Source organism: Sphaerodactylus townsendi, linkage group LG01 (assembly GCF_021028975.2).
Source record: "Sphaerodactylus townsendi isolate TG3544 linkage group LG01, MPM_Stown_v2.3, whole genome shotgun sequence".
In the NCBI taxonomy this organism is placed as follows: Eukaryota; Metazoa; Chordata; class Lepidosauria; order Squamata; family Sphaerodactylidae; genus Sphaerodactylus; species Sphaerodactylus townsendi.
Window position 1 is genome coordinate 15551509 of NC_059425.1, and position 11662 is coordinate 15563170.

The 11662-nt window shown below is 46.1% G+C and overlaps 1 protein-coding gene across 1 annotated transcript; it reads right to left on the reverse strand.

Annotated features, from left to right (window-relative positions):
• Positions 1 to 1811: 1811 nt before the first annotated feature.
• LOC125436735 (vomeronasal type-2 receptor 26-like) lies at positions 1812 to 9712 on the reverse strand. Its single transcript, XM_048503980.1, has 7 exons — positions 9693 to 9712; positions 8404 to 8501; positions 7507 to 7748; positions 6392 to 6619; positions 4160 to 4283; positions 3086 to 3598; positions 1812 to 2209 (listed from the first exon to the last, which is right to left on the reverse strand). Exons 1-7 carry the CDS (start codon positions 9710 to 9712, stop codon positions 1812 to 1814), a joined length of 1623 nt encoding a protein of 540 aa, XP_048359937.1.
• Positions 9713 to 11662: the final 1950 nt, after the last annotated feature.

Below are 11662 nucleotides of genomic sequence, written 5' to 3' on the forward strand. Positions count from 1 at the left end.
AATTTCTCTCTGTCCACATTTTCTACCCCATGCATAATTTTGTAGACTTCAATCATATCCCCCCTCAGCCGCCTCCTCTCCAAACTAAAGAGTCCCAAACGCTGCAGCCTCTCCTCATAGGGAAGGTGCTCCAGTCCCTCAATCATCCTTGTTGCAATTTATGTGGTTCACATGTAAGGTAGCCTTATGCCTAATAACAATGCCCTCTTATTGAGAACCACAAGTTACTGAAAAGTCTAGATGGTTACAGTAAGCAACAAATCGCAGTTAAAATTAGTTTAATGTTTATACAAGCATTGATGTAATCATTTACATTTTATAATATTTGTTTTGCAGAAGAGGGTCTGTAGGAGAATTTTTCATTATAAACCCATAAAATAAGGATATATTTCATTTAAAATAGCAAGTAAGATATTTACAAAAGCGTGGCTAACATATGGTTATATGTAAATTTGTGTTAACAATCACCATATATGTTTGATGCATTTTTCGTTTATTTTAGGAGGGGCCTGAGAAGGCATGATGAGATTAACCAATACTGGAGGTTAACTAGCCCCAACTTTTGTGTTTATTTTGAAGCAACGACTTATATATGAAGCATTATTTTGAACCCCATATGCCCCCACTCGCCCTCTGCGTTCGGCAGAGGCAAATTTACTGGTGGTCCCCGGCCCCTCTGTGATGCGGCTGTAAGACCGAGTTGTTCCACCGGGCCTTTGGAGCAACCAGCCGCTGAGTATGGCGCCCCTGTCCGATTACATCAAGATTACATCCTCCTATGGAGGAGCCCGGTCGCTCCCTAGGGGAGGGTTTTAAAGGAAAGGATTTCCCGGGTGCCTTTTATTATGATATTACCGCTGTTTTAATGTAATTTAGTATATTTTAATGTTGGAGCTTTTATAGGTCGTTGTTGTTTTAATTGTATGGTTTGCCTTCTTATTTGTTTGTATTAATTTGTTGTACACTGCCCAGAACCCCTTGGGGAGGGCGGTATAGAAATCGAAATAATAAATAAATAAATAAATAAATAAATAAATAAATAAATAAATAAATGTACTTTCGTTAATATCCGTTTGTAAATGTACTTTGTACATAACTGTACTCATTTAAACACAAATTGTAAATGCATAAAATTGTGGAAATTACATCATATAAATCGTTGTTTATGAAATTATGTATTACACACTGTGGATAAACATACCCACGTTGTTTGTGGTTTAAGCCATTGGATACAGGTTGATATTGTTGCCATTCCACCTGGAGGTTAGCAACCCTACATATATCTACCTGCATTTTCTATCACGTATTCATGTTGACGCCTCATTTTGTATAAAACAATATTCCATGGCACTGATGAGAACTAGAAAACTATTGGACTCAGTTTGTCTCAAAGTGTAATATACGCAAATGTGGAGTAATGGCTCAAAAGTGTTAAAATGCTGCAATTTATTTCAAACACCAAAAAGAAAGTTTACTCACTCCTGCAAATGATGCAAAGCACAAGTAATTTTCAAAGATAAAGATGAAATAATGTGTAATTATTTTCATATAGATGGTCACAATCCAGTGGAAGTGAAGCTGTTTGAAGTCCCCTTTGTTTCAATGGAAAGGTCAGGCAATATGGCAGTTCTATATTCAACGGATAAATGTTCTTCCTGCCCCAATGTAATAATCTTCTCCCCTTATAGGTGTCATTTAAATCATTCTCAGTATAGAGACTGTTTAACCAGATATTTACCACACAGATATTTCATGGGGGATGACTGTTCAACCTGAAATAAAAAGGGCCCTCAGATTAGATAGAAGGGATTTCATTTCCTGGTCAGAAATTCCTTGCTGTTCCTGTCTGGCCTCACAAAAATAATGAAAACTTTTGGGGTAAAGATACAGGCCAGAATCCCAGCACTGGAAGCCAAAATGGAGAAGATCTCTATGGCAACGGCAGTCTTCCCTTGAGAGCTGAGGTACGCAGGGATGAAGGAGATCCAGACGCAACAAAAAACGACCATACTGAAAGAGATGTGTTTGGCTTCGTTGAAAGAGTCCGGCAACCTCTTGGCCAAGAAGGCAACTGTGAAGCTGATGGCGGCCAAAAAACCCAGGTAGCCCAGTGTGCCGAAGAAGATACCTACGGATCCTTCATTACACTGAACCACGATGTGCCTGACTTCTGCTTGGGTGTTATTCTGAGGGAAAGGAGGAGATGTTCCTGTAGGCACAGAAGGAAAAGAGTGACAGTAAGAAGGAAATAGAAAGTGGTAGAAAGTGAGAGAAAGTGAGAGAAAGAGAGAGAAAGAGAAAAAGGAAATGATTTTAGATTTACCAGAAGGTCATTTCTTCCTTCTCCCCATTATTTAGGAAAATAATGGAGAGAAAAAGATTCTGGCAGAAATACAGCTTAAAGTCATTTCACAGAATCATGAAAAAGTGTCTTTGTTAAGAAAAAGCATTCAATGTTCCTGCATTCCAGAAAAAGATACTTTTAATGCTTGTGTGCAAGTAAAAGGCTCATGAAAATAATATCTTCAACTAAAGCACAGACATAGAAAATAGAAATAAAGCATTTAAATGATTATTTCAACTGAAGTATACTTATATGTAACTTAAGCAAGTTTTCTTGAAGACATTTTAGTGTTAAGAATTATGGCTCAGAAATAGCAAAAGGTACTTTGCTTTCCAAAACAGCCCCTATTGTCTCTTCCCACATTCCAAAGAAAAGATACTTTTACTTAGCAATGAGCTGAGAAAGTGTGTGTGTAGAAAAATAACTGACAAAGCAGAATTAAAGCAAAGAAAGAGAGTCAAGCCATGTGAGAAACTATATTCTTAAGAATGCTATTTAACAATGTATCGCCATGATTAACAATGATGGGAATATTGAAACGTCATGAATTGACAGGGTTTGGCTTTGCAACATTTATGATGCATCAGCTGTCTTTATCCTATAAGAACTGTGACTTTTGTATACTCAGGGCGACTCCTCTGATTCTATAACAGACCCTCTGAGGGTTTGGAATAAAAATTATTTATTTAATTAGCCCTTGTCGGCTCAAGCTTATTAGCTAACTATTAGTAAACACGTTACTCTGTGGTAACATTCCCAGCCAGACAGAGCAAAGAAGGACTTGAATGAGGGCCCCGAGAAAGACAACAGTATTAGAGATCCCATTTCTCAAGCAGGTCCTCAGTCTGTGGCCCATCTCAGGGCCCTTGAAGGCCAAGACAACAGTTATGGTTTTGGCCAAGACGGAAGAGATGGACACAGCAAAAGCAACCTGAAAGATTGTCTGCCGTAGCAGGCAGGTCCCTTTCCTAGGGTGGCCAATGAATATCAAAGAGGAAAGAAAACAGACGAGGAGCGAGATGAGGAGAACGTAGCTGAGATGGCGGTTGTTGGCTCTGACGATGGGGCTGTTGCGATACTGGACAAATGCCACCAGTACGCAAGCGGTGAGGAGGGAGAAGGAGATTGCCAGAGATGCCAAGGTTAGCCCCAGTGGGTCGTCATAGGCCAGGAATGTGATGGTTTTGGGGAGGCATTGGTCCCTTTTCTCATTTGCATACTGGTCTTCCGGACATTGCAAACAATTTTCCATGTCTGAAAAGGTGAATGGTGGTGTTAGTGTCTGATTTGCTCATTTTGTGTATCTGAGTTGCTCAGTGTAGCATAGCAGAATCAATAACCCCCATTTGAATCCCCATTCAGCTATGGAAGCTTACTGGGGAACCTTAAACTAGGCTAAATACTCTCAGCCTGAACAACCTCACAGGGTTGTTGTGAGCTTAAAATAAAGAACAGAATAATGTACTTTATAGCCTACTGAGATCCCTCCCCAGTCCAAACCTGTCCTTTCCCAGGTTCTAGCCCCAAACCTCCAGGAATGTCCAAACTCTTTTATAAGAGCTAAGATCCCTTTTTAGCTTTACTTTATTTATATTTCACCTTTTTTGATTTGATCCAAAAAAGCAACTGGGTAGGTCATTTTAAGATAAGCAAATAAGGGAAGCAAATAAACAAACTGGCTGTCTTTAAACAGTGGCTGGGCATACATTTGTCTGGGACTCTCAAGGCTGATCTTGCATTGAGCAGGGAATTGGACTGGACAGCCCAATTCAACTCTATGATGGAATGAAATACACTCTGTGTATATGGATTTACCACTTTGGTTGGAAACGTGTCCAGCCGTGCAGGGCACACAGTCAAAGCAGCAGGTTGGCTCCCCTCTGCGGACTTTCTTTCGATATCCAGGAAGGCATTTTTTGCTGCACACGGAATAGGGAAGCTGAGGAGGAATGAGAGGGTGGTTAAAACTTCTTACACAGCTATAGTTATCCCCTCATCCATAACCCCTTGTCTAGTGGTGGGATCCAAAAATTTTAGTAACAGGTTCCCATGGTGGTGGGATTCAAACAGTGGCGTAGTGCCAATGGGGCTGGGTGGGGCACGATGGGGGCGTGGCCGGGCATTCCGGGGGCGGGGCATTAATAATTTCTCTGTTACTGTAAAAAACTCTTACTGTAAAAAAAAGTTCCTAATTTCCCGCTGGTATCTTTCTGTCCATAATTTAAACTTATTATAGCAAGTCCTATTGTCTACTGCCAACAGAAACAACTACCTCTCCTCTAATTGACTGCCAGTCAAATACTTAATACTTTCAAATACTTAATTTTGTTTCCAGAAATCAAAAGAAGGATACTTTCCTTAAACAAGGAACTTGACCATATTTCTAAAACATGTTTTTAAAACAGCCCAACAGGGAGAATTATCCCGTTTTCTACCTTCGCTAACCAGCCACGTAGGAAACAACAGGACTTTATGATTTTTGGACCCAATGGAATTTCTAACGGAAAAGCAGACCCAATTAGTAACCCCCTCTCGGCACACACAAATAATTAGTAACCCACTCTTGGGAACTGGTGAGAACCTGCTGGATCCCACCTCTGCCCTTGTCGTGGAAAAGGGGCTTGTATGCTTTGATGATGTTGAGAGTTATGCTGGAGGTAGTGTATACTACCAAAAGGGCCTCCCAAGCCAGGCAGGTGTCAACCGAGAAACCAGACTAAGAGTATCCACCAACCCAAACAATATGGTGAAACAAATACAAAAGAATCCTATACTCCATCTGTCGTTCTGTGGGTTGACAAGGGCCGGATCTCTTGCTGAGGTCCTTGGGCATGCGTTGACAAGTGGGCTACAAGTGGACCAACCATCAAAAAGAAACAAGTATAATGCGTAAGAAAATTATGCCATTATGGCCTGTTACCACAGCTCAGAACCAGGAAAAAATACTCAAAGCAAATGCACAAACTGTGGAAACAACAATATCTGGATTTGAATATCACTGAACAAAGACTGGCTGATCAAAGGCATCATAACTGATAAAGTGTTTACAGATTTAGAACGGGAAGAAATCCAGAAAAATTGTGAAAAGAAATATACTGTAAGAGAGAACAGCACATACTCCAGAAACTTGAGGAGATGTAATATTAGAACTGCCAGATGAAAATGCCAGCCTAGGAGAGGAAATAATAGTGCAACCAACAGAAAAAGTCCCCATGGAAACAGCTGATGAACTGAATGAAAGACAAAAAGAACTGAGGGAAAAGACCATCCAGTAGGCCCAGTCAAATGAGGAAAGACAACGGCTACCAGCAATGAAAATGGTGCACAAAAAAGACCTGGCACTGGCACCAGAGGTGGGATCCAGCAGGTTCTCACCAGTTCCCGAGAGTGGGTTACTAATTATTTGTGTGTGCCGAGAGGGGGTTACTAATTGGGTCTGCTTTTCCATTAGAAATTCCATTAGGTCCAAAAATGGGTGCTTTGACAGATGGGCTCTAAGGCATTATTCCCCATTGATTCCTCGTTGATGTCCCTCCCCTCATCAAACTGCCCTTTCCTCACTCCCTAAATCTCCAGGTATTTCCCAACCCAGTACTGGCAACCTTAGCTGGAAGTAAAAGGCCAGGAAGAAATGCAGGTGGGCTCTGGTGAGGACTTGGTGGGAAGAGCATCAAGGAAGTCCCTGGTTGCTAAGCAGAGGAGACAATGGCAAATCATCTCTGATCATTTCTTTCCTTGAAAACCTTTGAGGGGTTGCCATAAGTCAACTGCAACTTGACGGCACATTCCACCACCCCCTGTAGAAGAAAGCTTTAGTTTTTATACCTTGCTTTTCTCAACCTTTAAGGAGTCTCAAAGCGACTTACAAATCCCTTCCCTTCCTCTCCCCACAACAGACACTTTGAGAGGCAGGTGAGACTGAGAGAGTTCTGAGAGAACTGTTGTTGCCCCAAAATCATCCAGCAGGTCCGCTACTCTTAACCACTACACCATGCCAAACAGAAGCATTAGAGTGCTTTGGGGTTGGGGAAACAATTGTCTCCTCACCTGTTTGAAGCTGCTGGCCCACTGGAGTGCGCTCTCGTTAATGATGAGCTTGCGTCCCGAAGCAGCTTGAGGGCGAAAAGATCCAACAGGGACCCGAGACAGGGTTTTATCGGACGAAAAGATCACTTTCAGAATGTCATATCCTGCTGCCAAGTCCCCGTTCTTATCGAAGAACAGCTCCTCTCCAGCGGGGTTTGTGAAGTTCATGTTGGTCAAGAAAGGGAGGAGCTGAAATACGCATTTATTTACTAATCATTTGTATATCTATGCTTCACTCTTCCCCTGCTCCCATGGAGACTTAAAGTGGCTTACACCAAGAGTTCCCAACTTCCAGGTGTGGCCAATTTTCTCTAGATGTACACATGTTGTGGCTGAGAGACTTCACTATTTGGAAGGGAGACCACCAAGGAAGGCACTGCAGAGGACGGCACAGAAGTGGGATCCAGCAGGTTCTCACAGGTTCCCGAGCGTAGGTTACTAATTATTTGTGTGTGCTGAGAGGGGATTACTAATTGGTGATTTTGCCACGTGATTTTTGCCTTAGTTACGCCCCTCCTCCGCTCCTCAGCAGTAGCGCGCAGAACTTGAAGCAGTCTAGCAGGAGGTGCACCGGCATGCGTGGCAGCCTGCGCCTGCGTGCATTTGTTTCCTGCCCAAGGACAGGCGCAGCCCCGCCCAGCAATGCCCTGCCCCCAGAATGCCCAGCCACGCCCCCGTTGTGCCCCACCCAGCCCCATTGGCACTACGCCACAGTTTGATTCCCACCACCATGGGAACCTGTTACTAAAATTTGTGGATCCCACCACGGGGAAGGCACCTCTGCTTCTCACCTGCACTTTAAGCTTTTTGCTGGGGTTGTTATATGCTGGAAGCTTAGTAGGGATACCAGCAAGGAAGGAATTGGAAACCTCCATGGGAGGCTCTGCAGAGGAAGACAATGGCAAACCACCTCTGCTTCTCACTTGCCTTGAAATCCTCTTGCTGGGTTTGCCATCAGTGGGCTGCAACTTGATGACACTTTATATACATGCCCAGAAAAGCAAGCCACGAGAGATCTATCAAGGCCCTGGCTACGTTTAGTATTTAATAGTAAGACAAAGATTCATTACCAATACCTGCCATGATTGGGAGCCCCCTACGTTGCCCAGAGGATGACGTGAGACTGCGGCATGTAGAGCGTGAGCCACGGCGTATACTGCATTGTATATGCTGTAACCCCATGTTGGAGAGAGATACGTGTTCTCGGAAAATTCGAAGCTGGTAAGATTCTCTTTGCCTGTACACCGCGGCAGCTCGGGCTCATCCGTCCAAATGCAGCCATGGATGAATCCCCAGAATTTCTTTATGTGCCTGTCACCTGGGGAGTGGGTGCATGGATAGGGGAGAAAATAAACAGAGGGTTAAAAATAGCCGGTACCTGGCAGCAGCCCTGAGAGAAGGCTTCCCTGTCTCCATTTGGGGCCTGGAGATCCCCCCGATATTTCGGCCTTCTGTGCACTTATTCCTCCCAGCACAGCTGTGTGCTTGGCAGTGGGATTTCCCACTGTTTCCCATTTAAAAAGAAAGGGAGGCCCTGCAATCAACAGGACCTGCCATTGCTGCCCGGGATGGGCACTGTAAAGAGGCCCCGCCATGCCTCCCCTTAGAAGGGCAGAAGGCAGGCGGTGGCCACACCCACTATAGGCGTCAGCAGGTGGGGCGGCCAGGAGCCTATATTAGGCTTTGACCCGGCCCTTGGCCCCACCCTGGAGCAGAGCGGCACTGAGTTTCCCACCCACCTCTCCCCTTTGGTCAATGTTAATGCATGTGTCTGCTGTCTTAGCCAAGCTGGCGGTTGCGCATGGGAACTGATCTGATGGTGAGGGGAGCTGCGGAGCTAACCCTCTTTGGTGGAACCTCCTTAAGAGGTTTGGGGTGGAGCAAGCCGTGGGTCAGGAAGCCCAGCCGGGGGCTATTGAGGCTTGCGCCCCTTAGAGGTAAATTGGATCTTCAGACAGGGGCCTGTCGCCCACCTGAATTTCCACTATCGCTGTGCTGCGCAAAATGGATCTCCAGAATGGGGCACTTCGCCGGCTGGGTTCCACGATTGCTGCGCAAGGTTAACCGTTTCCTCCAACAGGCGGGTTGGAGGAAAGTTTTCGCTGGGGGACAGCGCTCGGGCTGCCCAGTGTTCAGAACAGATCCCATGCTGCGCCTCACGCTTCTTTTCATCCTTTGTCAATAAAACGGTTTGGCTATGGCCAAAATTTTAACCCACAGACAAGAGTGTTGTGTCGTTATTTTGTTAGGAACTCTGAGCAGTGCCAGTCCCACCCTCGGGTGGCAAAGTCTCCTTCTGTGAAGTGTTGCCAGCCATGCTGCTCCAATCTGCCATTTTCCCTCCCTGATGCTTCCTTTCCTTCCGATTTAATTTCCCTCTGGGAAGATTGCCTGCCACCTTTTTTTGTGGGGGAGGGGGAAGGGGGTGCAGGCCTTGGCTTTGCAATAATTCAATACACCAGTTCAATTTCACAGGTCTATTGGATTACCGATAGAGCATCAGAGTGAAAACATAAAGAACACCATGGCCGGATGAGCTATTAGTCGGGTAGGGGAAGGCAGGGAGGAGGGAGAAAACCTGAAGAGTGAGCAATGCATGGCCGTCTCCTTTGCTTTCATCCCAAAGGCAGGCAGACAGCTGCATTTTACCCACTTCGGAAACCACGGGGATTCTCTGATCTGTGGTGTGGTGAATTCAAGTGGGGGGAAGTGTGTGCACAATTGAGAATCTGACCTGAAGGGGTTGTGTGCTCACTGGGCAGTAGATCATAAGTGCATAAACGCCCTGCAAAAGATCTCCAGATGAAAGAGATCTGTTGCCCTGGAGCAAACTGCTGATTTGGAAGGCAGACTGCATGGCATTGTACCCGGCTGTGGTCCCTCCCCTCCCCAAACTCCACCCCCAAGACGCCATCTTCAGAATCTCTAGGAATATCCCAGCCCTGACCTAGATGGCCTAGGCCGGCCCAATCTTGTCAGATCTCAGAAGCTGGCTTCTACTTGTCTGCACTGTACACCCCCACCTGACGGGAAGTGAATTGCAAATCAGTTCAGAGTCTGAAATTCAGCCCATGGACCAACCAAGAGGCAGCTGTGGACAAATAGGCTGGAGCACATCATCTGATATGTCCAGCTAGGAATAGGAAAGACTTCTTGGCATGAGGAAGCAGGAGATCTGCAGGCTATAAAATAAAGAGACCACAGTATTGTGATGTTCTCCATGCTCCACGAAGCAGCCAGGAGGTCCCAGGGCAACACTTACCTGTGCTGGTCATCAGACATTGTTACGCTGCTTTTTATCATATTTGCTTCATTTACAGTCATTTATCTAGTGCATTTTTATCCTGCCTTTCTCCCAGGACCTCTGGATCTCCCCTCCAGCATTTGATTCTCACAACAGCCCTGTGAAGTAGGCTGACACAGAATGACTGGCACAAGGACCCATCTCAGCTGGAGGGAGGGCGCAGGGGTGTCTGTACAAACTGCAACTGAGTTCCAGAGATGGAACGGAGATCAAGCTTCACAGTGCAGCGTAGCACATACAGTGACGGACTACGACCCTGAGTTCAAATCCCCATATCAACCTTGGAAGCCTGCCATGTGACCTTGGGCCAATGATGAACTCTCAGCCTGCCTACCTCACAGGGGTGTTGTGAGAGAATAGAGGAGGCGAGAAGCGTCGTCTAAAAGTCACTTTGAGACTCAACTGGGGAGAAATGCACAGATAAATACACACTGGTTTGGTGGGGCAAGACCTCTTTCACTGGGCATCTGCTGTGGGGTAGCGGAAATGCTGTCCAGTAGGCACCCAGCTGCTGTCAGCTGTGATCTAGGTGTACAACTGCAAAGAAAATGTCACGGGTCTTGAGTGTTCTCGTTCTTCCCAAGGGATATAACTCAAGTTGGGACTCATCACCACCTAGAGAGATGTGTTTGTATCACATGTAATCTTTAGACTGCATCTCATAGACTTGGGACCTTTCCCCACTTACCTTCCGCCCCGCGCTACTGTAGGCAAGCAGCGTGGGGTCCCCCGGCACTCCCCACTACAGGGGCGGCAACAATGCAGCCGCCCCGACGCTGCTGCTGTCGCACCCCCTCAGTGCACGTCATTCCTGGTGCTCTTCCAAACGGCGCCTTTTGATGACCCTGCGCAGAGCGCGGGGTCGTGCGGAAGCCCGGGCGCACGCCAGAAATGACGCACGCTGAGAGCAGCGCGGGGCATACGGGGTGCGTGGCAAGTAGGGAAACACCCATAGATCCACCTCCCAGGGTGATGCTGAAGGTCAGAACTTCTTCCAGCCCTGCTAAGGTTGCCAGCTATCAGGTGGGGCCTGGAGATCTCCTGCAATTACAACTGATCTCCAGATATCAGCTCCCCTGGATAAAATGGCTGTTTTGGAGGGCGGTGTCTGTGGCATGATGCTCCCTGAGGTCCCCACACCCCAAACTCTTGTCTCTCTTGGCTGCAGAGCCCACCACAGACGTTCAGGAATTTCCCAGCCATGGTCCGCAATCCCCGTTCCTGCCCATCTGTGGATCCCTTTGCTTTGAAGCACGTCCCATTATGATAAAATAATTTTTCTAACCTTGAAGTCTGAGCTGTTTAGAAATATAAGAAGAAAAACGTGACATCAAGTTGGAACTGAATCATGGTAAGCGTAAGGCTACGGTAAGAGATGAGGAGAGGTAGTTTGCCACTGGCTTCCTCTACATAGTGACCTATGTCTGCCTTAGGGTCTGCCATCAGATAAATCCCAGAGGATAGCCTTGTAAGAAGAGTTTGGATTCATACCCTGCCTTTCTCTCCTGTTACAAGACCCAAGGTGGCTTATAAACTCCTTTTCCTTTCTCTCCCCGCAGCAGACTCCTTGTGAGTGATATGGGCATAAGAAAGTTCTGAGAGAACAGTGATTGGCCCAAAGTCACCCAGCAGGCTTTATGTGGAGGAGGCGGGAAACAAATTCAGTCCACCAGATAAGAGTCCACCACTTGTGTGAAGGAGTGGGGAATCAAACCTGGTTCTCCAGGACAGAGTCTCATAACCGGTACACCACACTGGCTTGTAGGGTATTCAAGGCTGATGAATTTATTGCGGCAACAGCTTATGTAAGCCCCAGCCAGAGGTGGGATCCAGCAGGTTCTCACCAGTTCCCGAGAGTGGGTTACTAATTATTAGTGTGTGCCGAGAGGGGGTTACTAATTGGGTCCGCTTTTCCGTTAGAAATTCCA

Coding starts and splice junctions, on each gene's coding strand:
- LOC125436735 (XM_048503980.1), bottom strand. CDS start 9,712: ATGTCTGATGACCAGCACAG. Junction 7,749..8,403: donor CAGCGATAGTGGAAATTCAG/GTGGGCGACAGG, acceptor CCCACTCCCCAG/GTGACAGGCACATAAAGAAA. Junction 4,284..6,391: donor GGGCCAGCAGCTTCAAACAG/GTGAGGAGACAA, acceptor ATTCCTCCTCAG/CTTCCCTATTCCGTGTGCAG.